General features: G+C 36.8%; 3 protein-coding genes across 4 annotated transcripts; 1 reads left to right on the top strand and 2 right to left on the bottom strand.

The window, feature by feature from the left end:
- Positions 1–2,979: 2,979 nt before the first annotated feature.
- LOC117498145 (secretory phospholipase A2 receptor-like) lies at positions 2,980–13,239 on the bottom strand. Of its 2 annotated transcripts, none has more exons than XM_034150240.1 (5): positions 13,130–13,239; positions 5,396–5,564; positions 4,826–5,182; positions 4,081–4,422; positions 2,980–3,716 (listed from the first exon to the last, which is right to left on the bottom strand). In XM_034150240.1, exons 2-5 carry the CDS (start codon positions 5,454–5,456, stop codon positions 3,373–3,375), a joined length of 1,104 nt encoding a protein of 367 aa, XP_034006131.1. In that variant the 5' UTR covers positions 5,457–5,564; positions 13,130–13,239; the 3' UTR covers positions 2,980–3,372. The 2 variants fall into 2 exon arrangements, with proteins under 2 accessions (XP_034006131.1, XP_034006132.1); XM_034150241.1 differs by having other exon boundaries at positions 4,922–5,182.
- LOC117498150 (macrophage mannose receptor 1-like) lies at positions 7,868–25,306 on the top strand. Its single transcript, XM_034150248.1, has 6 exons — positions 7,868–7,900; positions 18,643–18,741; positions 20,335–20,375; positions 23,137–23,541; positions 23,888–24,229; positions 24,687–25,306. The coding sequence occupies exons 4-6, from the start codon at positions 23,259–23,261 to the stop codon at positions 25,019–25,021; spliced, it is 960 nt and encodes a 319-aa protein (XP_034006139.1). The 5' UTR covers positions 7,868–7,900; positions 18,643–18,741; positions 20,335–20,375; positions 23,137–23,258; the 3' UTR covers positions 25,022–25,306.
- On the bottom strand, positions 10,417–14,609 carry LOC117498148 (C-type mannose receptor 2-like). Its single transcript, XM_034150246.1, has 5 exons — positions 14,512–14,609; positions 12,961–13,001; positions 12,391–12,747; positions 11,655–11,996; positions 10,417–11,243 (listed from the first exon to the last, which is right to left on the bottom strand). The coding sequence occupies exons 2-5, from the start codon at positions 12,992–12,994 to the stop codon at positions 10,906–10,908; spliced, it is 1,071 nt and encodes a 356-aa protein (XP_034006137.1). The 5' UTR covers positions 12,995–13,001; positions 14,512–14,609; the 3' UTR covers positions 10,417–10,905.
- Positions 25,307–26,204: the final 898 nt, after the last annotated feature.

Below are 26,204 nucleotides of genomic sequence, written 5' to 3'. Positions count from 1 at the left end.
CGGGGTTGCAACGGAGCTGATTATTATTTGAATTTTTCTGACGTCAGAAAAGGGGTGCTCCGCCTATATGGGCAACTCTCCACCTATCAGGGGAATGAGAGACCGCTCGAAAGCGCTGGAGACGCTGTAGTACATATGCCAGGCCTGTAAGTGGCGCTGTAGTCTGCCACAAAAGCAGAATCAGCCCTTACAAAAACAGGGCTGGAAAAGAGCAAAAAGAGCTAAATGAGGCATGGCTAAAATGCATGATCTGTTTGGTATTTTGAAGACATGTTTTATATTGGTATGGCCCTACAATATATGTTTCAAATATAGCATGATAGGTCCACTTTAAGCAACTTTCATTTTTATTTTTTTTAAACAAATGATCCTTATATGAAAGATGCTATATTATTGAAGTTGAGAATTGTTTTGCAATAAATGGTTACCCTAACTAAAAAAAATTCAGACAAAGTGATCCTGATCAAAGAGAATAAGACTTGGGATGAGGCCTTGGATTACTGCAGAGTGAACCACCGTGACCTGGTCTCCATCACTGACAGACACCAGCAGAGATGGGTCGAAAAGAGAGCCAAGATGGCCGACACTGAGTTCGTCTGGCTGGGAATGCGCTACACCTGCACTCTGGATCTGTGGCTCTGGGTCATTGATCGTCTGGTCTGCTATAACAACTGGGCCCCAGAAGAAATGGATGAGCAGTGTGGCATGGCTGGAGTCATGGAGAGAGATGGAAAGTGGTACAAAAAGGCTGACAATGAAAAGTTTAATTTCATCTGCGCTAAGTAAACCCATTGGTATATTTACTGCTACAAGCTCACTCTTCTCTAATCTGTATCTGCTCTCTGGGTTTATTGAATGGCTCTAGTTCAAATATAGAAATCACAGCCTGAAGAGGGGAGAAACTAAATTACTAACAGATTACTAACTGAAATTGAGAAAAAGGGGCGACACTAAAGTCAACATATAATATATACATATTAATTTGTTGTAGTAGTTATTCATATAGTACATGTATATTTATCCTCTTAAAGTGTGAAACCTGTAAACATCATTTGAATTGTTGTTGTGTCCTATTATATGTTTATGAGGAAAAATATATAAAAAGACAAATCTATAATGTTTTGCTTTTCCTAAAATGTTTTACGTTATGGTTGAAATGTGGTGATGGTTATAATATGTGTATCACTATTTTTGTCATATTTACCTTAATGGAGTTTTAACTGGATGTTTAATTGTCTAAAACTGAATAAACGATCTGACCCAAAAACAAGGTGTGGTTCTTTCATCCACTGGCTTTAAATAGTCATGTTTTACATTTACATAAGAGGTGCTTATTTGAAAGTAAACACATATATAATGTATGGGTGGGTATGCAATCGAAAATAATTTCTCTATAGCTGTCATAATGAGGACTGTGTTTGAGTTCACTGACAGACTTCATTCTGTAATGAATATGCAGCTTGTCAAAATGCACCGTAAGTAAAACAGGAATTAGTCATAGAAGTGGAAGATGTTTTTGTTGTTGTGGTTATCTTTCAACACTAGAGGACGCAGTTGAACCAGCTCTTCTGTTGGTGCCTGCTGTCGTTGGGATTTGCCCACTATAAGAACAGTGATTCAAGAACAACTGCTAGAAATAAATGATTCATTGGACGATAACAATATGTTAATAACCAACTATGTTATGACGTTTTACATTTGTTCAGGTATCCATCATATAACACACACACACACACACACACACACACACACACACACACACACACACACACACACACACACACACACACACACACACACACACACACACACACACACACACACACACTAGTTTTAGTAATCAAGTCGTGAGAGGACAAGGGCCTGGACCAGAACCTGTGTTGCATTCTGGGTCAGTAGACGTAACCTTATGTTGAGTAGGAGCGGAGTAGCAGCCATGTTAGCAGTGAAGGAAAGTTGGTCATTGAATATCACATCCAGATTCCTGCCAGTGTGAGTTTGGGAAACAACAGAGGTGCCGGTGTTGATGGAGAGATCATGGATGGGAGAGTCTTTACCTGGAAGGAAGAGCAGTTCTGTCTTGTCTGGGTTGAGCTTCAGGTGGTGTGCAAGCATCCACTGGGAGATGTTAGCCGGACAAGCAGAGATACATAAGACCACCTGTGTTTCAGACCGTGGAAAAGAGGGAAGCAGTTTAGTGTCATCTGTAAAGGTTTAGCAGGAGAAGCCATGAGAGCAAATCTTGGAGCCGAGTGAAGTAAAGTACAGATCCTCTCCAAGTTACCCTGTAGGTCTTTGCGGCAGGAGGTATGCAGCGAGGGTGCAGAGCCAGAAACTCACAGTTCTTGGAGGGTGTGAAGGAGAACTGGTGGTTTAATGTCAACGCTGAAAAAGGTTCAGAAGGAGGAGGATGGAGGAGAGGGAGGCTGCTCTAGCAGAACACGGTTTGTCCACCAGAGAGCAGCCAATAATATATTTTTAACTATAGAAAAATTCATATTCTGCTAAACTGTTTGAAAAAAGCGGACTATTAGGTATGTTTCTGCCACGTGTTATATAGCTAATATTAATTAAACGTTTACATTTCAATATAGTGTAAAACTGAACACGTGTGCAGTAAAGTTTCCAAAATATTTAATGGGGTTAAATTGAGACTCATGTTTTAAAATTACGTGACATTTATTTTCAACAAATTTCTATTTTGAAAGTCATAAGGAAATTGTTTGTAAGAAGTTTATATATGCATTGCTGTGACTTTCATAGGCATATCTCACTGACAGCAGGCAATCTGGTTAAAGAACGCCCTCTAGTGTTAAAAGATAACTAGACCAACAAAAATATCTCCATCAATTTACAAGTTTATACAATTATAAACCCATAGATTATATATGTGTTTTACTTTCAAATAAGCACCTCTTATGTAAATGTAAAACATGACTATTTAAAGCCAGTGGAGGAAAGAACCACACCTTGTTTTTGGGTCAGATCGTTTATTCAGCTTTAGACAATTAAACATCCAGTTAAAACTCCACAAAAGGTAAATATGACAAAAATAGTGATACACATATTATAACCATCACCACATTTCAACCATAACGTAAAATATTTTATGGAAAGCAAAACATAATAGATGTGTCTTTTTATATACGTTTCCTCATAAACATATAATAGGACACAACAACAATTCAAATGAAGATTACAGGTTTCACACTTTAAGACAAAACCATATCATAAAGTACTTCAGTTAGTAATTTAGTTTCTCCCCTCTTCAGGCTGTGATTTCTATATTTGAACTAGAGCCATTCAATAAACCCAGAGAGCAGATACAGATTAGAGAAGAGTGAGCTTGTAGCAGTAAATATACCAATGGGTTTACTTAGCGCAGATGAAATTAAACTTTTTATGGTCAGGCTTTTTGTACCACTTTCCATCTCTCTCCATGACTCCAGCCATGCCACACTGCTCATCCATTTGGTCTGTGGCCCAGTTGTCAAAGCAGACCAGACGATCAATGACCCATAGCCACAGATCCAGAGTGCAGGTGTAGCGCATTCCCAGCCAGACGAACTCAGTGTCGGCCATCTTGGCTCTCTCTTGGACCCATCTCTGCTGGTGACTGTCAGTGATGGAGACCAGGTCACGGTGGTTCTCTCTGCAGTAAGTCAGGGCCTCATCCCAAGTCTTCTTCTCTTTGATCAGGATCACTTTGTCTGGCACTGAAATGGATAATTAAAAAAATATAGATTAACTATTTATTGAAAAACAACTTTGAATTTCAATAACATAGCACCATGCAATCATCATTTGTTGTTATAATAAATAGAAATCTCTAAAAGTACAATATATAGAAATAGTATGAAAACCGTTGTTAAAGAAAACTAAGACAACAAATCACGTGGCACCTTTTGTAAAAGCCAGGATAAAGAAATGTGAGGTCAAAAACACGACTAAATGATATTCATTACTTTCTGCTCTTTCATGGTTTTATAATTGTCAGTCTCCACTAAAGGATATTTAACATGTGTGTACAAACATATAACTAAAAACTAAAATACTTTTAAAGATTTTTTCAAAACTCACCCTCATAGCAGTAGAAGGGTTTTTTATTTGTGCAGGTGTCGGAGCTCCATTTTCCATTTGGCTTAGTCATAGCACATTTCTTTGAGGCATCATCTTCAAATGAGTCCGAATCCCAGTGTCTGAAAGAGAAATTCTTCCCATCTGACCAACTCCAGGTGTCTCTGAACAGGCCGATCCAAAACTCGTTATCTGGATTTGACAATGTTTTGATTGTTTCCTTGAATTCTGTTGAATTCATCTGTTTGAATCCACTGACCAGGTCAGTGTGATGTTCTCTGCAGTAGCTCTGAGCCTGAAGCCAGTTCTTGGTCTCAACTATAGAGTGGTATGTTTGATTTGGTTCTGTGTGAAAAAAGAGACACAACTAATTACACATTTTTACAAGTTAATTAGTCTCAATAAATGTGTTTTCCTACAAAAAAATGTGTGGAAAAATGTGAAAGAATTAACACAATTTGAGTTTAAAGTCTATTAAAGTGTTACGTTTAATAATGTTACATTGCATCATTACAAGTAGGCCTGTACCTGACCACTGTCGTATACACACAAGTATTTAAAATGTGTAGAATTGTATCATGACATTTACCATTAATCTTATATAAAACTGAAAAGCAAACATTTATTTTAAATATATTGTTGTCTTAACAATGTATTCAGAAAAATACGTGTGATTATATTTTCAAAATTGTTACACAGTATGACATGAGGTTAATACACAATATCAAAATTAGATATGTATTCTCACCATTGTAGCAGATGAACCCACGATGTTCATTACAAGGGATATCACACCATTGTTGACCTCTTATCCCCACACAGTTAGCCTTATTATCCGGCTGACCTGTCTCCCATTCTGTCTCAGATTCTTTGAACTCCACCCCCGGCAGAGACCAGTGCCACGACATTCCTGGTATGTTGTGCAGTCCAATCCAGGCGTCTGTAGTCTGTGGAGGGTTAGTCAGTCTCTCCACGTCTCTCATGTCAGACACTGTGGCCAGGTCAGTGTAATGCTCTCTGCAATAACTCTGGGCTTCATCCCAGGTCTTTCTCTCAGGAATGAAGTGGTACTCATAGAGGTGACATGTGAAGAAGGAACACTGACCTAAAAACAGAGACAATTCTGCAGTGATGGAGCTGACAGTATGACAAGCACCTGATCATTAAATCAAAATCATGAGTACTAAAATCACCCCCACCACTTACACCATCCCCTTCATCTTAACGGGGGTCTGAGGACACTTATTCAACTTTTTATTGTTATGAAGAGTGAGCAGTTTCATGACTCCAGATGTGATTTAATTTAAAATCCACTTACCCATCAGAATGAGCACAAACAGACTCCACTGCATCTTTGCTCTGTTAGATGAAACCAACATTGTTAGTGTACAGTGATCATTTACAAATCTTATAAATGATGTCAGTTACATTTAAATTATTTAAAAAACCTAATGGGTCAGTCAAATGACCAGAAACACAGACTGCACCACTCCCTTCAGTGCAGCAGTTTAATGAGGAAGCAGTCACCAGCAGTAACAGGCACACACCGTAAAATGTATTTTTAGCACATGGAAATGTCTCATTTCAATGAAACAATAACTGTATAGTGCCACACAACAACACTGACTTTTAGTTTTTTTGTCGAGGCTATAAGTATTAATATGTTGCTGGTGATATATGTTGTCGATTATTTATTCACATTACAATGTACTCCTACTATCAGAGACATAAACTAAATGTTTTTTTTTCATTATAAATGTCCAGCGTTCTTGGTAAAGTGCCAAAAAAAGTTTCAAAGTGAACATTAGTTACATTTTATGATTCAAAATGAAACATTGAGATTTTAATACAAATACATAAAATATTCCAAGTGATTTCAAGAGAAACAAATGATTTAAGGGAATAAATGAACATAAAAGGGTTTTAGATTTCATTGCTTCTGATTGAGATGTGATTCATTAAATGTTCCTCCCCTTTGGAAAATATTCTGAAGGAGAATATCTTTCTCAAAAATAAACAAAATATGAAAATGACTGAACAGAATCACACTTACTTCTCCTGAGTCGTCCTGTCAGCTGCTTCTCTCTCCGTCTCTCTCGATGTGCTGGTGAAGACTCAGATATCCACGAGGTCGCTGCTCTCTTTGAGCCACCTTTGGACAAACATTTGAATATTAAAATTCAGATGTCAAAGAGGTCTATCATGGTGGATATATGATCCATTGTTGCTAAGAATATCCTATACATGATGTAACAGCAAACACACACTGCCCTGTTGACTTTCTAACAAATGAGAGAAACTTGTCCGGCAAAAATATCCACTAATAATATTAATTATATTTATATATCCATTATAATGTCTATATTTCTAATTGTTTCAGAGGACTTTATCTGAAACGATGAGTTATTACTGCCCGAGTTCTACAAGAAGGATAGTGATAACAAACATTTAATTAACAATTGATATAGCTACAAGAGAAAGGGTTTCTAGTCAAATATAAAAAATGTGCACAAGTTTTACTACATTTTCTTAAACCTTCACATGGTCAGTTTACATTTTTGTATCTATACATAAACAAAAGGCCGATAAGTATGAAAGTACTGTAAGTGCTGAAAACCCTTGTCCTGATATCAGCAGGGAGCTCGTTGCACCAATTAGGAGTGAGGATAGCAAACAGGCTCGTTTCTGTAGACGGGTACCTGGGTCCCACTCACACTGTGGAAGGAGCAAGCCGATTGGTCGATGCAGAGTGAAGCGCACGTGAAGGAGTGTTTGGTTTAAACATGTCTTGTGTGTAGCCATTGGCACTTCTAGGGCAAACAGGGGGCTGTGACGCGGAGCTTGGACCCCCCTGTGGCCCGACTCCAAAATAATAAATCTATGATAATGCAATTAATGTAAAATACTAAGTTACTGTGCTTTTTTTCAGTAATGTAATTTAATAAGTGAGTTACTGGAACAAATGTTGTAACTTAGACAAATCCCAACACATATTAAGAAATACAATAAAAACACAGTTTTTCATAAATAATGTATTTATTACCGCAAACTTATTTTATTCTTCTGTATCTTGGGCCAAAGTAACTAAAACAATCAAATAAAATGATAACAAAGTCATTGACACAAACTCTGTTACTTAATCAAACACCAATAATGGTATTTTATGCTTTATTATGCGCTCTGACTTTAAACAAAAACATTTTAAATCTCCTTCTTCCTGCATTACATGTGCCTCTCATTAAATGATTGGCCCCATCACGGCCCCGCCAGTAAAATTAGTCTAGAACCACCTGCACCCACTTCTATTCCGACTGCCTCAATGTATTGGTGTGGTATGTTATCGTCTCCGTTCTCCCCCAAGAGACCCCTCTGGGACGTAAGACTAAACGGTGCTTGAATGTATGAATGTTAATTTCTGCCTCTGTATGAATGGGTGACAACGGGTGAATGCTGACCTGTTTATGTAAAACGCTTTGAGGGCTCATAAGTATTTATTAAGTAAGTAAGTATTTCTTTTGAGGATAAAACCATTATTTCCAAACTTTTCATCAGTGTAGCTTTCAGCATTTTTTAAACCATGTTTGTTGGACAGCCAGCTTTCCGGGTCCCATCTCTGGGTTTTTTCCATTACATCACTGTATGTAAATGTCCTGTCATAACTGATATGGACTTCTGCTTTGGATCAATGGTCGCGACAGAGATCATAATATGTTGTGTTGTAATATTCAAATGCTGGCAGTAAATTAGCGACATATTAAACATCTATTGGGAGAAGTCTAAACCAGTATGACGCAGAGAGTGAAGCGAGGAGAGAAGAAACAGGGTAAGTTTAACCTCTGTTATGTCTCTTATTTTGATAGAGTTTATTGTAGTAAACATTGTATTGTGAATGTATCTTTTTTCCTTCAGTATTTCAAATTTCTAGTATACTTTCTTATAATTTAATTCTCTATAACTTTCACGAAGGGTGTACACAGTTACATAAACTCTTTATAATACATGTTTAGGTTGCCATACCGTTGTGTGGCAGGAATTGACTGATTCACACTTGCGTATTGTAAGGTTCCTCTCATATATGTATCGCATGTGTGGGGGAAACTTCTGTTGCCGGGTCAATTCTGAAGAACTCTACCCCAGACCTGTATTTATCTAGTTCAGAGAGAATAATCAACATTGTGCATAACAAGACAGAATCATAACACCTCTATCAGCTGACGCCAACAGGCAGGAACAGGGAGACAAAGCACTGAGAGCACAGCAGCCAAGGCTACAGGTGCGTGTGCTCAGTCAGGACAGCATGAACTGATACATTGGAACATATTTCCCCAACAGTGCCTCTCTTTTTATCAATTTTGATAACCTAAAAACCTTAGTCTAATAATATTTTGTTCAATACATAAATCAATGGGAATCTTCAGATTTGAGTGTGGACTTACACAACATCAATTACATCAATAACAATCACATTAAGAACAACATAATACGACTGAAACATTCAATCACAATGATCGAGACAGCCAATCATAATAGAACAATCATCTCTCGTCAGTGTTTGGAGCATCTTTTGTCAAAAGCATAATAATGAACACATAAAATCACAGATACATAATAACAAAAACATTTATTTTAAACTAATATGTTTGAACATTTACTCATTAGTTAATGGTTGTATTGTAGCCTGAGTTTCGTGCAGCCTTTAGTTTTACTAGGTGGAAACATTGTCTATAGAATGTGAATACATGTAGAACTAGACATTAAGAGGCCCCTGACATTAGGCCTATTTTAACAATAGTAGGGGCTTTTAACAGCTCGCCTGCATACAGGCATCATAGCAGTATGAATAGCTTAAAAAATAAATAAACCCACTCATGGTAACGAGACATCTGACTGACCCAAGGGTTGGTGCTGGTGTGACAGGGAGACTTCCAAGTGTTTAAAGCAGATGTCATGCTTTCAGTTCATGGCTCAGTCAGTAACTCACAGTTCTTGGAGGGTGTGAAGGAGAACTGGTGGTTTAATGTCAACGCTGAAAAAGCTTCAGAAGGATGAGGATGGAGGAGAGGGAGGCTGCTCTAGCAGAACACGGTTTGTCCACCAGAGAGCAGCAAAGAACATATGTTTAACTATAGAAAAATTCATATTCTGCTAAACTGTTTGAAAAAAGCAGACGATTATGTATGTTTCTGCCACGTGTTATATGGGACTTTCTACCGAATTAGTACAAAATGCGGTCCCACAACAAGAAAAACTATTTAACAAAACAATTAAGTATTCAGACATAGATGTTTACTAAGAATATGTTATGGTCTATTTAAACACAAGGCATTACATTATATAGTGATAAGCTTAATATATACAAAAACATCATTTATAGGGTACTTTCTATTGGGAAGTAGCTGTCCCCAACCCTTGACATCTACATTTCAATTTCTATAAATAACACTTAAAACATTTTTTTTAAATGTTGTTCAATGGTGTATTTAGAAGATCTTTATGATTACATTCAAACAGAAGTTGGAATATTTAGATTTATTGTGGGTATCATTTTTGAATAAAAAAAACTATACTCAAAAAATCATGTCCCCAGTTTTCATGTCACTACCGAAACACAAAGGGTTTTAGTCCAATGGCTGAGCCTGGTTTTTAGCCACACCCCTGCATTTTTGACAAGGCAGTGACACTGCATCCCTGTCCCTCATGGCTGAATGGCAAGTAGCTATATCCCATACTTTTGATATAAATCTGTTCCAAAATCTGAAAATTGGCTTGTAACCTACGGTTCTTTTACTAGATATATGTAATTTAGATATGGTACAAAATATATATGGACAAAGTTTTGGGAAAAAAACATACATTTCAAAACATTTCCAACCTGACTTTGGTCCAATTCGGTAGAATGGCCAATATAGCTAATATTAACTTTTACATTTCAATATAGTGTAAAACTGAACACGTGTGCAGTAAAGTTTCCAAAAATATTTAGGGTTCAATTGAGACTCATGTTTTAAAATTACGTGACATTTATTTTCACCAAATTTCTATTTTGAAAGTCATAATGAAATTGTTTTTAAGATGTTTATTCATGCATTGCTATCATAGGCATATCTCACTGACAGCAGGCTCATATTTTCAACAGAAAATCTGGTTAAAGAGCGCCCTCTAGTGTTAAAAGATAACTAGACCGACAAAAATATCTCCATCAATTTACAAGTTTATACAATTATAAACCCATAGATTATATATGTGTTTTACTTTCAAATAAGAACCTCTTATGTAAATGTAAAACATGACTATTTAAAGCCAGTGAAGGAAAAAACTACTTCCTGTTTTTGGGTCAGATCGTTTATTCAGCTTTAGACAATTAAACATCCAGTTAAAACTCCACAAAAGGTAAATATGACACACACATATATACCTACTATAACCATCACCACATTTCAACCATAACGTAAAACATTTTAGGAAAAGCAAAACACAATAGATTTGTCTTTTTATATATTTTTCCTCATAAACATATAATAGGACACAACAACAATTCAAATGAAGATTACAGGTTTCACACTTTAAGAGGATAAATATACATGCATTATATCAATAACTACTACAACAAATCCATATCATAAAGTCATTCAGATGTTCACAGAGGCAAATATGTTGACTTTAGTGTCGCCCCTTTTTCTCAATTTCAGTTAGTAATCTGTTAGTAATTTAGTTTCTCCCCTCTTCAGGCTGTGATTTCTATATTTGAACTAGAGCCATTCAATAAACCCAGAGAGCAGATACAGATTAGAGAAGAGTGAGCTTGTTGCAGTAAATAGACCAATGGGTTTACTTAGCGCAGATGAAATGAAACTTTTCACTGTCAGCCTTTTTGTACCACTTTCCATCTCTCTTCATCGCCACAGCACTGTCACAACGAACAGTCTTTTTTTTGGGGGTCAAGTTAGGATTGCAGACCGAACGATCACTGACCCTGAAAGACAGATCCAGAGTGCAGGTGTAGCGCATTCCCAGCCAGACGAACTCAGTGTCGGCCATCTTGGCTCTCTTTTCGACCCATCTCTGCTGGTGTCTGTCAGTGATGGAGACCAGGTCACGATGGTTCTCTCTGCAGTAAGTCAGGGCCTCATCCCAAGTCTTCTTCACTTTGATCAGGATCACTTTGTCTGTAATTGAAATGGATAATAGTTTTGAGTGAAAGTTACCACTTATTGCAAGTTATCATAATAAAAGAACTCTCAACTATATAAACATAGCACCTTTCATTCAATCATAATTTAGATCAGAAATAAATAAAAGTCAAGGATCTGGTACCTGATGTAAAAGCCAGGATAAAAAGATGTTAGGAGAAATTAAAAAACAGACTAAATGATAATCAAACTTTCAGGTCTGTCCTGGTTTTATAATTGTAATTAAATCATCTTTTATACATAGTAGGAATAAACACATAATCCAAATCTGCAATTCTGTGTATATAATACATATGTTCACCACTGAAGTAAATTCAACATACCTTTATGAATATATAACTAAACACAAAATATTAATATACTTTTAATTACTTTTCCAAAACTCACCGCCATAGGCATAGCAGTAGAAGGGTTTTTTATTTGTGCAGGTGTTGGAGCTCCATTTTCCATTTGGCGTAGTCATAGCACACTTTGAGGCTACATCTTCAAATGAGTCCTCCCAGTGTCTGAAAGAGAAATTCTTCCCATCTGACCAACTCCAGGTGTCTCTGAACAGGCCGATCCAAAAGTCGTTATTTGGATTTGACACTGTTTTGATTGTTTCCTTGAATTCTGTTGAATTCATCTGTTTGAATCCACTGACCAGGTCAGTGTGATGTTCTCTGCAGTAGCTCTGAGCCTCAAGCCAGTTCTTGGTCTCATATTTACAGTGGTATGTTTGATTTGGTTCTGTGTGAAAAAAGAGACACAATTAATTACAAGTTAATTAGTCTAAATAAATGTGTTTTCCTACAAAAAAGATTGTGGAAAAATTTGAAAGAATTAACACAATTTGAGTTTAAAGTCTATTAAAGTGTTACGTTTAATAATGTTACATTGCATCATTACAAGTAGGCCTGTACCTGACCACTGTCGTATACACACAATGTATTTAAAATGTGTAGAATTGAATCATGACATTTACCATTAATGTTATATAAAACTGAAAAGCAAACATTTATTTTAAATATATTGTTGTCTTAACAATGTATTCAGAAAAATACATGTGATTATATTTTCAAAATTGTTACACAGTATGACATGAGGTTAACACACAATATCAAAATTAGATAAGTATTCTCACCATTGTAGCAGATGAACCCACGATGTTCATTACAAGGCCAATCGTGCCATTGTTGACGTCTTATCACCACACAGTTAGCCTTATTATCCGGCTGACCTGTCTCCCATTCTGTCTCAGATTCTTCGAACTCCACCCCCGGCAGAGACCAGTGCCACGACATTCTTGATATGCTGTGCAGTCCAATCCAGGCGTCTGTAGTCTGTGAAGAGTTAGTCAATCTCTCCACGTCTCTCATGTCAGACACTGTGGCCAGGTCAATGTAATTCTCTCTGCAATAACTCTGGGCTTCCTCCCAGGTCTTTCCCTCAGGAATGAAGTGGTACTCATAGAGGTGACATGTGAAGAAGGAACACTGACCTAAAAACAGAGACAATTCTGCAGTGATGGAGCTGACAGTATGACAAGCATCTGATCATTAAATCAAACTCATGAGTACTAGAATCACCCCCACCACTTACATCATCCCCTTCATCTTAACGGGGGTCTGAGGACACTTATTCCACTTTTTATTGTTATGAAGAGTGAGCTGTTTCATGACTCCAGATGTGATTTAATTTAGAATCCACTTACCCATCAGAATGAGCACAAACAGACTCCACTGCATCTTTGCTCTGTTAGATGAAACCAATATTGTTAGTGTACAGTGATCATTTACAAATCTTATAAATGATGTCAGTTACATTTAAATTATTTAAAAAACCTAATGGGTCAGTCAAATGACCAGAAACACAGACTGCACCACTCCCTTCAGTGCAGCAGTTTAATGAGGAAGTTCATGTTAAGGAAATGCAAATTCTGAGCAGCACCAGCAGTAACAGGCACACACCACCAGGCTGTCAGGAGGCTGAACTCTCTCCCCCCCCCCTCCCACCTCTCCTCTCTCTCCCTTCTCTCCCCTCTATCTCACCTCTCCACCCTGCCCCCACTGGACCGGGACTTTAACACCCCCCCCCCCCCCCCCCCCCCCCCCCACACACACACACACACACACAAACAATCAAGCACCAGTCACTTTTACGCTGCTATGGAAATATGTTGTACTCTCATTTGCACTATGTACATCACTTTTTTTTAATATATATATATATATATATATATATATCCTGCTTACTTAAGTAAACGGTTATTTTGTGTTTTTTTTGTAATTATTGAGTGTTCTTGTATTTGAATGTGTTATTTTATACCTCGGGACTGTGGGAAACAGTATTTCGATCGTGTGTACAAACATATTTTGAGATTGACAATAAAGTTGACTTTGACTTTGACTTGACCATAACATTTATTTTTAGCACATGAAAATGTCTCATTTCAATGAAACACCAGTTGCAAACTAAACAATAACTTTATAATGCCACACAACAACACTGACTTTTTATGTTTGTTTTTTTGTCGAGGCTATAAGTATTAATATGTTGCTGGTGATTTATGTTGTAGATTATTTATTCACATTACAATGTACTCCTACTATCAGAGACATCAACTGAAATTCTAGCTTCATTAAATTGTGTATTGTTGCTTTTATAAGCCCGATTAAAAGATGTGTGTTAATTATTTTTATTAGGGGTGAACTTACCCTCATGAAAACTACATTGTGTTTATTTGAACTGAGAGTGAGATTGCTGTGTATACACATCATCTCCAATAAAACATTTAAGATTTACCACCGTTTTTTAAAGCAGGAAAATAGTGGGGTTTTCAGCCCTGAGTAATGTCTACGGGACAGGCTGCATACATCGCCCACAAAGCTCTAAAAACCTAACATGAACCTGAAAGGTAAACAAAATGTCCACTAGACTCAGACTAAATGTTTTCTTTTCATTATAAATGTCCAGCGTTCTTGGTAAAGTGCCAAAAAAAGTTTCAAAGTGAACTTTAGTTACATTTTATGATTCAAAATGAAACATTGAGATTTTAATACAAATACATAAAATATTCCAATTGATTTCAAGAGAAACAAATGATTTATGGGAATAAATGAACATAAAAGGGTTTTAGATTTCATTACTTCTGATTGAGATGTGATTCATTAAATGTTCCTCCCCTTTGGAAAATATTCTGAAGGAGAATATCTTTCTCAAAAATAAAGAAAATATGAAAATGACTGAACAGAATCACACTTACTTCTCCTGAGTCGTCCTGTCAGCTGCTTCTCTCTCTGTCTCTCTCGATGTGCTGGTGAAGACTCAGATATCCACGAGGTCGCTGCTCTCTTTGAGCCACCTTTGGACAAACATTTGAATATTAAAATTCAGATGTCAAAGAGGTCTATCATGGTGGATATATGATCCATTGTTGCTAAGAATATCCTATACATGATGTAACAGCAAACACACACTGCCCTGTTGACTTTCTAACAAATGAGAGAAACTTGTCCGGCAAAAATATCCACTAATAATATGAATTATATTTATATATCCATTATAATGTCTATATTTCTAATTGTTTCAGAACACTTTATCTGAAACGATGAGTTATTACTGCCCGAGTTCTACAATAAGGAGAGTGATAACAAACATTTAATTAACAATTAATATAGCTACAAGAGAAAGGGTTTCTAGTAGAATATAAAAAATGTGCACAAGTTTTATTGAATTTTCTTAAACCTTCACATGGTCAGTTTCAATTTTTGTATCTATACATAAACAAAAGGCCGATAAGTATGAAAGTACTGTAAGTGCTGAAAACCCTTGTCCTGATATCAGCAGGGAGCTCGTTGCACCAATTAGGAGTGAGGATAGCAAACAGGCTCGTTTCTGCAGACGGGTACCTGGGTCCCACTCACACTGGGGAAGGAGCGAGCCGATTGGTCGATGCAGAGTGAAGCGCACGTGAAGGAGTGTTTGGTTTAAACATGTCTTGTGTGTAGGCAGGGGCACTTAGGGGGGGCAAACAGGGGGCTGTGACACGGAGCTTGGACCCCCCTGTGGCCCGACTCCAAAATAATAAATCTATGATAATGCAATTAATGTAAAATACTAAGTTACTGTGCTTTTTTTCAGTAATATAATTTAATAAGTGAGTTACTGAAACGAATGTTGTGACTAAAACAATAACAAGTATCAATAAATTAAATAAAACCTAAGTTTGGCTGCATAAATAATGTATTTATTATCCCAAACTTATTTTATTCTTCTGTATCTTGGGCCAAAGTAACTAAAACAACCAAATAAAATGATAACAAAGTCATTGACACAAACTCTGTTACTTAATCAAACACCAATAATGGTATTTTATGCTTTATTATGCGCTATGACTTTAAACAAAAACATTTTAAATCTCCTTCTTCCTGCATTACATGTGCCTCTCATTAAATGATTGGCCCCATCACCGCCCCGCCAGTAAAATTAGTCTAGAACCACCTGCACCCACTTCTATTCCGACTGCCTCAATTTATTGCTTGTTGTATGTTATCGTCTCCGTTCTCCCCCAAGAGACCCCTCTGGGACGTAAGACTAAACGGTGCTTGAATGTATGAATGTTAATTTCTGCCTCTGTATGAATGGGTGACAACGGGTGAATGCTGACCTGTTTATGTAAAACGCTTTGAGGGCTCATAAGTATTTATTAAGTAAGTAAGTATTTCTTTTGAGGATAAAACCATTATTTCCCAACTTTTCATCAGTGTAGCTTTCAGCATTTTTTAAACCATGTTTGTTGGACAGCCAGCTTTCCGTGTCCCATCTCTGGGTTTTTTCCATTACATCACTGTATGTAAATGTCCTGTCATAACTGATATGGACTTCTGCTTTGGATCAATAGTCGCGACAGAGATCATAATATTTTGTGTTGTAATATTCAAATGCTGGCAGTAAATTAGCGACATATTAAACATCTATTGGGAGAAGTCTAAACCAGTATGACGCAGAGAGTGAAGCGAGGAGAGAAGAAACCAGCGTAAGTTTAACCTCTGTTATGTCTCTTATTTTGATAGAGTTTGTTATAGTAAACATTATATTGTGAATGTATCTTTTTTCCTTCAGTATTTCTAATTTCTAGTATATTTCCTTATCATTTAATGCTCTATAACTTTCACGAAGGGTGTACACAGTTACAGAAACTCTTTATAATAAATGTTTAGGTTGCCATACCGTTGTGTGGCAGGAATTGACTGATTCACACTTGCGTATTGTAACTGGTTCCTCTCATATATGTATCGCATGTGTGGGGGAAACTTCTGTTGCCGTGTCAATTCTGAAGAACTCTACCCCAGACCTGTATTTCTCTAGTTCAGAGAGAATAATCAACATTGTGCATAACAAGATAGAATCATAACACCTCTATCAGCTGACGCCAACAGGCAGGAACAGGGAGACAAAGCACTGAGAGCACAGCAGCCAAGGTTACAGGTGTCTTTTGTCAAAAGCATAATAATGAATACATAAAATCACAGATACATAATAACAAAAACATTTATTTTAAACTAATATGTTTTAACATTTACTCATTAGTTAATCTCCTTTATCAAACTATAAAATCAAAACCAGCTTGCAGTTTAAAGATTTACTTCAAGGCCATCACTAGTCAAAAGCATTTTAAACTCAGGATCATAAGAGATCCAGCTAAGGTATAAAATCAGGATCATAAGGGATCCAGTTAAAGGTGGGGTAGGTAAGTTTGAGAAACCGGCTCGAGATACACTTTGTGTTATATTCCATGGAATGCTCTTAACATCCCGATAGCAATGAATATCTTAAGTGCTTTGACAAAAAATCCATAAAAAAATATCATCTGTGGAAGCCGTAGTACTGTAAAAAGCACGACCAATCATCTGAGCCGGCCCGGCTAAAATGACTGGATGGCCTACCTGCCTGTCAGCCTTCCATCTGTGCACAAACTTATCTCGTGCCCTCATTGGTCATGTGGGCGTTCGTGTGTGTTGGAGGAGGGGCTCTGTAAGGAAGTGGCAGATTTTTTCCGGCTTTGTATTTTCAAATTATAGCGCACTCGAGCTGGTTTCTCAAAAATTCTTAAAACTTTAATTCATACATTTGTAAATGCTACAACTGATCTGTACCAAATTAACTCAATTAATTATTCTAGCCATACTTACCTGAACATCTACTTATGGTACTTTGAAAGGGTTCTTCTGTGCTTATATAATGTTGAATATAGAATATCAATTTCTTTAAACTATACTTCTCTAATTTGAGGATCAAATATGCTACATAATTGTTATATGAGTTATTATACATATTTGTTTTGGGCCAATTGAAATTAATCCAATACTTGAAACATAGTTTTAGGTCTGTCTGTGCATGGGTAATACATTAAAGAGTAGTGTTGTTAAGCCTGATTGCTGGATGATTAAGGATATTAACATTATCTGTGATAATAGTGGAAATACCTTATTATTCAATACCTTTTATTATTTAAAACATTTCTTTTGTTTAGTGCGAAAGTGTAATCTGATCTGACAAAAATATATTAATCACCACTATTTAACACATGTCTGGTTATTGGAAATATAAAAAACAATCATTAATTGAACATCTGTAAACATCTGGTCATTCAATTCAAAGTTCATCTTTGTACGAGAGCTGGGAGAACATGTCCGTCAGTCTTCCTGACTCGTTCTCCTCCTCCCTTTATGACACCGAGTGTCTGGTGTGTAAAGGCATCCTGATACTGTAGATTAGCACTGAGGTGCTGATTGGCTCAAACTCTTCTTCATCAGAGCGCCATATTTCAACCCCTTTTGCTCTGCTTTTGTGTGGCCCATTCAGTGAGCACTGTAGTTGATCCCCCAGTGAAGCGGAGGCTCATCTGCCTGTATTCCTTCTGCTATCTGCTTGAGAGCAGTGCAACTGTGTATTCCTGTGGAACACTAATCCATCATCATGTGAAATTTAGAGGTAATTTAAATAATTACTTATGGGTTGAAGTCAAATTAACATTAACATTAGAACTAAAGTCAGTCAAAATTGGACGTGCACGGATCAGAATCTAATCAATACACCATTTTCCCAGCTCTGTAATGAAAAGGATATCAAGATTAGGTACATCACTGGAGTGTTAAAACACCCAAACATGCATACTTATCTTATTCTAGTAGAGATTAGAGGACAGGTCTAATGTTGTGAACCAAATTATCAAGTCAAAGTTGTTTTATTTATTTTATCTTATCCATTTGATCCAACAACTGTTTTCCCTGTCACATCGTGTAATTAATATTCTTTCCATCAATGGATCCTATATCCACCATGATAGACCTCTTTGACATCTGAATTTCAATATTCAAATGTTTGTCCAAAGGTGGCTCAAAGAGAGCAGCGACCTCGTGGATATCTGAGTCTTCACCAGCACATCGAGAGAGACGGAGAGAGAAGCAGCTGACAGGATGACTCAGGAGAAGTAAGTGTGATTCTGTTCAGTCATTTTCATATTTTGTTTATATTTGAGAAAAATATTCTCCTTCAGAATATTTTCCAAAGGGGAGGAACATTTAATGAATCACATCTCAATCAGAAGTAATGAAATCTAAAACCCTATTATGTTGATTTATTCCCTTAAATCATTTGTATCATTAAATGTAGGGTAGGTACATTTGAGAAACCGGCTCGAGATCGCTAGAATTTCAAAATACACAGCCGGAAAAAATCTGCCACTTCCTTACAGAGCCCCTCCTCCAACACACACGAACGCGCACATGACCAATGAGGGCACGAGATAAATTTGTGCCCCAATGGAAGGCTGACAGGCAGGTAGGCCATCCAGTTATTTTAGCCGGGCCGGCTAAAATGATTGGTCGTACTTTTTACAGTATTACGGCTTCCACAGATGACATTTTTTCATGGATTTTTTGTCAAAGCACTTAAGATATTCATTGCTATCGGGATGTTAAGAGCATTCCATGGAATATAACAAAAAGTGTATCTCGAGCCGGTTTCTCAAACTTACCTACCCCACCTTTAAAATCTCAATGTTTCATTTTGAATCATAAACTTGATCTAATTTTTCAAAAAAGTTGGCACTTTACCAAGAACGCTGGACATTTATAATGAAAAAAAAAAAATGTAGTCTGAGTCTAGTGGACATTTTTGTTTACCTTTCAGGTTCATGTTAGGTTTTTAGAGCTTTGTGGGCGATGTATGCAGCCTGTCCCGTAGACATTACTCAGGGCTGAAAAACCCACTATTTTCCTGCTTCAAAAAATGGTGGTAAATCTTAAATGTGTTATTGGAGACGATGTGTATACACAGCAATCTCACTCTCAGTTCAAATAAACACAATGTATTTTTCATTATAGTTAGTTTAACTATAATATAGAAATGATCACACATCTTTAAATCGGGCTTATAAAAGCAACGATACACAATTTAATTAAGCTTTTATTTCAGTTTACTTCTCCGTTCTGGTTAAAGAACCCATAAAGTCTCACCAACACCTAATACATAGTGTATGTTTCTGATAGTAGGCTACATGTGAATAAATAAACAAAAAAATATAGAACCAGAAAAATATAATGGCCTTGATAAAAAAACATGAAAAGTCAGTGTTGTTGTACGGCACTATACTGTTATTGTTTAGATTCTAACTGGTGTTTGCATGTTTCATTCAAATAAGACCTTTTCATCTGCTAAAAATACATTTTACGGTGTGTGCCTACGGTGCATTATGGAGCCCCTAAAGGGACAACAACAAAGAGAGAGAGAGAAAAGATAAGTCGGGATAACGAGATACTAACCCGTGATCCCGACTTTTTTCTCTCTCTTATTTATTTGTTCATGTCCTTTAGGGGCTCCGTATGTTACTGATGGGGTTGCTTTAAATGTGCCTTTTCTCTCGATTTACATCTTCATTAAACTACTGCACAGAAGCGAGTGGTGCAGTCTGTGTTTGTGTTCATTTAACTGAAACATTAGGTGTTCAAAATAATTTAAATGTAACTGACATCATTTATAAGATTGATCAATGATCAATAACAATATTGGTTTCATCTAACAGAGCAAAGATGCAGTGGATTCAGTTCGTGCTGATTCTGATGGGTAAGTGGATCATCTTATCAGATGTGTAACTGATATCACATCTGGAGCAGGCACGTGCACACATAGACATCAAAGTGGGCTTGAGCCCCTGCCCTTTTTCTTCCTCCAGAGAAAGTGCCCTTTTCCCCCCCCCTTTTTTTTAAATAAATGCATATATATCTACTGCTGTTTGCGCACAGTATCCCTTTCCAAAAATATATTGATTGAATACAAAATAAAAACATCAGGTTGGGAGATTAGACTGTGAAGCTCCGATGCTCTCTCTACCCTCCCTCCCCGTCTCCTGCACAGCGGTGCGGACAGTCATCGGCAGTCCCTTCAGACAGACAGGTAGCAGCACCTCCCACTTTACAGTCACTTCAGACAGACAGGTAGCAGCACCTCCCACTTTACAGTCACTTCAGACAGACAGGTAGCAGCACCTCCCACTTTACAGTCACTTCAGACAGACAGGTAGCAGCACCTCCCACTTTACAGTCACTTCAGACAGACAGGTAGCAGCATCTCCCACTTTACAGTCCCATGTTATGCCAGTGGTGATGAACAGATTACTAAACTGCCAGTGCCTCGAGTTTACAGCTAATTAGCTAAAAGACAATAACAATTATAGTTAACTAAGGCTACTAGCTAATGGATAAGTTAGCTCAAGGTTTAGCTAAGGCAATTGATCATGGGCATACAGGCTAATGTACTGTACTTAAGGGGAGACACTTAAAGTGAATACTGTAAAATGTGTATCTAATAACGTCATCACAATCGCAATAATGATATGCAAATTAGGCGTTAACTAGGCCTAATTAAAATGCACTAATTTGCATGCAGTTACCAAGACATTGCAGGTGAAAAGGATAAAACAAAAAAAGATATCACCTCACAACTTCCCCAGATAGTTACTTACGTCAAGTCAGTATTTTCCCCTGAAATGTTATGTTTAAATGCAGATTAGCTTTAAATCTATAGATGAATTCAGACATGGTAGTAAAACGAACACCATTTATATGTGTTTCGTGGAAGTTTTATTTCCATTAGAGTGAAAGAAAACATGGAAGCAAAATAGACCAAAATAGTAGTACATGAAAAAACGATATTTTTGCCTGTAATGTTCTTAAACAGTAACTTCCTAATTTTGATTGTTGGCTGCTCATTTAATAACTATTAATTGTACTAGTTTGTTGTCTGCTGTTGTGCTTAGTGAATACTAAAGAAGACCATTGTCTCTGTGTTAGCTGATTATTTTGTAGAATTCTGTTGAGTATTAAACAATTGCGTGAGTGTGAGGGTATTAAAATAAATTGGCCAGTAAGTCAGAGATGTACAACTTTTTGTTTTAAAATATTTTTTTATAAATGATTATGGGAAGTGCCCTTTTTCTCACTTGAGCACCCGCCCCCCAAAATGTCTGTGCACGTCCCTGATCTGGAGTCATGAAACTGCTCACTCTTCATAACAATAAAACGTGAAATAAGTGTCCTCAGAGCTCCGTTAATAAGCCCTGAGCCTGTTTTTCAGGTCTCAGGCTCGAAAATGACATTCCCAGAACAAATGACCATATCTTCCCTTCTAAAAGGGTTAAATTAATAATCTTTTTTCTCAAAGTAATGATAAACCTGTGAGTTGGATGTAGAAAAGTCAGAATCAATATAGATGTTTTTTATTTTAAAGAAAATTCAGATTTTACATAGTAAAAAACTGTAAATTATAGTGTCCGTCCAAAAATTCTTTTTTACTTATAGTGAAAACTACCCTTGGATGATGGTAAGGTATACTCAAAGCTTTAGGAATCCAAAGTACAACATATAATAAGTACCCTGTATCAAGATTGATGCAAAACAAGTGACATTTGACCTTTTTAGAGAGATTTAGCAAAAAGAAACCACTTCTGGGGTCATTTGGGTGGATTTTCCATATCTCTGGCCCCCCTTGCTCGATTTTGATGGTTGACACCTCTTTCTGACCGTTAGAGCCAATAGAATCGAAGGGGGAGTCCCCCACACATTGTGAAGAGAAAAGGTGGGGGCTTCGCGCATGTAATTTAGCATCAGAGTGAACCTATCTCTAGCTTTGACATCTGGAAACGGAAAAGCAGTTTTAATGCTTATGGATTATCAGAAATCATTTCAAAGGGACACAGACACATTCGATTAACCTATGGATTAACTTCAGCAGCGTTTTTATCGTTTTAATGCCATTGAAGGCCACTTTGGAGAGACTACAGAGCCAAGGTAAAAATGTTAGCATTTTTAGCTTCCTAGCGTCACCTGTTTTGATGTCCGTTTTTGCTTATAACGTCGCCATTTCATATAATTCAGTGATATTGTGGGTGTCAATCGATTCTGTGTCACCTCACGATGTGAAACGATGTCATGGATGTAGAGAAGAGATAAATAATAAGGTTTTGTGAGTGGTTTTCGGTGCAGTAAGGTGTTAGCATTTTTCGCTCGTTGCTAATTCAGAGGCTCAGTGTTAGCATTGTGGGTTTTCTTTTGAAATAAAAATAAAAATGATCAGTTAGATGAGTTTCTTCCCGTTACATGGATATAAAACATTCATAGTTTTATTAAATGAACATGCCCTCAGACACTGTTTTCCTGCAAGATGTTGCGGCAGTGCCCCGGTACCAGGGTCTCTCGGGCTTAACAGGTTAAGATGAAGGGGATGATGTAAGAGGTGGGGGTGATTCTAGTAGTCATGATTTTGATTTCATGATCAGATGCTTGTCATACTGTCAGCTCCATCACTGCAGAATTGTCTCTGTTTTTAGGTCAGTGTTCCTTCTTCACATGTCACCTCTATGAGTACCACTTCATTCAAGAGGAAAAGTGCTAGAAGGAAGCCCAGAGTTATTGCACAGAGCATTACACTGACCTGGCCACAGTGTCTGACATGAGAGACGTGGAGAGACTGACTAACTCTTCACAGACTACAGGCGCCTGGATTGGACTGAGGAGCATCAATGAAAGAGATATCAAAGAGTGGCACTGGTCTCTGCCGGGGGAGAAGTACAATCCTACAGAATGTGGTCCAGGATGTAAACCAGAATGGGGTCGAAATCCAGATGAGCCGAACAATCTAGGTGACAATCCAGAGAACTGTGTGGTGATAAGGGCCCTAAGAAAATGGCACGATGTCCATTGTCCTGAAATCCATAAGTTTATCTGCTACAATGGTGAGTATAAGTCACTATTAACGCTATATAAATTATATCACAGTGTGTAACAATAGTTGACAGATATCTCATGTGTTGTACGCATGTGTAGAGTTAAATTAAATTGAAAAACATTTTTGATTTTCACATTAAACATAACATTATTGGTAACTGTGATGATACAATTCTACTTGTTTAAATACATTGTGATGGTAAAGCATGGCCTATTTTTTTATGCAATATACATTATTATACCAAACACTTTCGTCAAGCTGAAACTTAGATCGTGTTCGTATTATTGTAACATGATTTAAGTAAGAAAAAAATATTTTTGAAACTTGTAAAATGTGTCTTTTCATTCTCACAGAAACAGGGCAAGAGAAATACTTTGTAATTGATGAACCTGAACTGAATTGGCTTCAGGCTCAGAGCTACTGCAGAGAAAATCACACTGACCTGGTCAGTGGAATCACACACATCAATTCAACAGAATTCAAGGAACGGGTCAATAAACTCAATAATCAGGGTCTGTGGATCGGCCTGTTCAGAGAGATCTGGAGTTGGTCAGATGGGAAGAATTTCTCTTTCAGACACTGGGATCCGGACTCATTGGAAGATGAAACCTCAAAGACTTGTGCTATGACTAAGCCAAATGGAAAATGGAGCTCCGACAATTGCATGGATCCAAAACCCTTCTACTGCTATGACGGTGAGTTTTGGAAAAGTCATTGAATGTTTTTTTGTTTCATGTTTTTTGTTAAATATTTATACATGTATGTTGAATATCCTTTTGTGGAGAAAATATGTATAATACACACACAATTACAGATCTGGATAATTTGTTTATTCTTATAGAAAAAATATTATTTTACTTAAAATTATTTAAAAACGTGAAAGAGCAGTTTTAAATATCACTAAGCTATTTGTTTGTTTTTGTCCTTAAGACAGATCTTTTAAACCTGTCTTTTACAGAAGGTGCCACATCATTTCTGGCCGTATGTTTCCTTGTCATTGGTTTTCATTGTATTTGTATCTCTTTAACTTAAGCAACTTTATTTTTTTCCCTTTTTTAAAGAAATGATCCTTATATGAAAGGTGCTATATTATTGAAGTTGAGAGTTGTTTTGCAATAAATGGTTACCCAACTAAAAAAATGTCAATTACAGACAAAGTGATCCTGATCAAAGAGAGTAAGACTTGGGATGAGGCCCTGACTTACTGCAGAGAGAAGCACCGTGACCTGGTCTCCATCACTGACAGACACCAGCAGAGATGGGTCCAAGAGAGAGCCAAGATGGCCGACACTCCCGTCTGGCTGGGAATGCGCTACACCTGCACTCTGGATCTGTGGCTCTGGGTCATTGATCGTCTGGTCTGCTTTAACAACTGGGCCCCAGACCAAATGGATGAGCAGTGTGGCATGGCTGGAGTCATGAAGGGAGATGGAAAGTGGTACAAAAAGCCTGACCATAAAAAGTTTCATTTCATTTGTGTTAAGTAAACCCATTGGTATATTTACTGCTACAAGCTCACTCTTCTCTAATCTGTATCTGTTCTCTGGGTTTATTGAATGGCTCTAGTTCAAATATAGAAATCACAACCTGAAGAGGGGAGAAACTAAATTACTAACAGAATTATTATTATTAATTAATATTATTATTAATTTATTTTTACTAATTGAGGATTAGAAATTGAGAAAAATGGGCGACACTAAATGTAACGTGTTTTTGTCTCTGTGAACATCTGAATTACTTTATATGTTTTTGTTGTAGTAGTTATTCATATAGTGCGTTTATATTTATCCTCTTAAAGTGTGAAACATGTAATCATCATTTGAATTGTTGTTGTGTTAAATATATAATATTTTGCTTTTCATAAAATATTTAACTTTTTGGTAATGGTTAAAATATGTAAAACCTTATTTTGTCATGTTTACCTTCTTTGAGTTTTAACTGGATGTTTAATTGTCTAAAGCTGAATAAACGATCCAAGCAAAAAACAGGATGTGGTGCTTTCTTCCACTGGCTTTAAATATGAATGTTTTACATTTACCTAAGACGTGATTATTTGACAGTAAAACATATATATAATATAATGTATGGGTTTATATTGTAAAGGGATTCCTCCATGGCTGTCATTCTTACAAATCAAACTACATAACAAGGACTGTGTTTGAGGTCACTGATAGACTTAATTCTTGATTTCTAAGAAGGTGCTTGCCAAAATGTAAGCACACTAAGAAAGCAGGAAATGTGCTGATTAGTCATAAAATGTGATGTTTTTGTTGGTCTAGTTATCTTTCAACACTAGAAGGCGCACTTGAACCAGATTTTCTGTTGAAAACATGTGCCTGCTGTCATCGAGATATGCCTATGATAGCAATGCATGTATAAACATCTTACAAACAATTTCATAATGACTTTCTAAACAGAAATGTGTTGACAATAAATGTCACGTGATAATTAAACATGAGTCTCAATTTAACCCCATTAAGTGTATTGGAAACTTTAATGCACATGTGTTGAGTTTTATACTTGTCAATGGAAACATTGGAACCCAAATTGATATTTAAAAGTTTATTGAATATGAGCTATAACACACGTGGCAGAAACATACATAATTGTCCGTCTTTTTCAAACAGTTTAACTTAATATACATTTTTCTATAGTTAAAAATATATTCTT

Source organism: Trematomus bernacchii, unplaced genomic scaffold (genome assembly GCF_902827165.1).
Source record: "Trematomus bernacchii unplaced genomic scaffold, fTreBer1.1, whole genome shotgun sequence".
Lineage (NCBI taxonomy): Eukaryota > Metazoa > Chordata > Actinopteri > Perciformes > Nototheniidae > Trematomus > Trematomus bernacchii.
The sequence above is the reverse complement of the archived record's forward strand: the minus strand, read 5'-3'. Positions and strand labels throughout refer to the sequence as shown.

Excerpts from the sequence above, each read along its gene's own strand:
- LOC117498145 (XM_034150240.1), bottom strand. The coding sequence starts at position 5,456 with ATGTTGGTTTCATCTAACAGAGCAAAGATGCAGTGGAGTCTGTTTGTG. Across the intron at positions 5,183-5,395 it reads GTTTGTGCTCATTCTGATGG|GTCAGTGTTCCTTCTTCACA; the intron begins GTAAGTGGATTT and ends CTCTGTTTTTAG. Across the intron at positions 4,423-4,825 it reads TGGGTTCATCTGCTACAATG|AACCAAATCAAACATACCAC; the intron begins GTGAGAATACAT and ends TTTTTCACACAG.
- LOC117498148 (XM_034150246.1), bottom strand. The coding sequence starts at position 12,994 with ATGCAGTGGAGTCTGTTTGTGCTCATTCTGATGG. Across the intron at positions 12,748-12,960 it reads GTTTGTGCTCATTCTGATGG|GTCAGTGTTCCTTCTTCACA; the intron begins GTAAGTGGATTC and ends CTCTGTTTTTAG. Across the intron at positions 11,244-11,654 it reads CTACTGCTATGCCTATGGCG|ACAAAGTGATCCTGATCAAA; the intron begins GTGAGTTTTGGA and ends TTTCAATTACAG.
- LOC117498150 (XM_034150248.1), top strand. The coding sequence starts at position 23,259 with ATGAGAGACGTGGAGAGACTGACTAACTCTTCACAGACTACAGGCGCC. Across the intron at positions 23,542-23,887 it reads TAAGTTTATCTGCTACAATG|AAACAGGGCAAGAGAAATAC; the intron begins GTGAGTATAAGT and ends TCATTCTCACAG. Across the intron at positions 24,230-24,686 it reads ACCCTTCTACTGCTATGACG|ACAAAGTGATCCTGATCAAA; the intron begins GTGAGTTTTGGA and ends TGTCAATTACAG.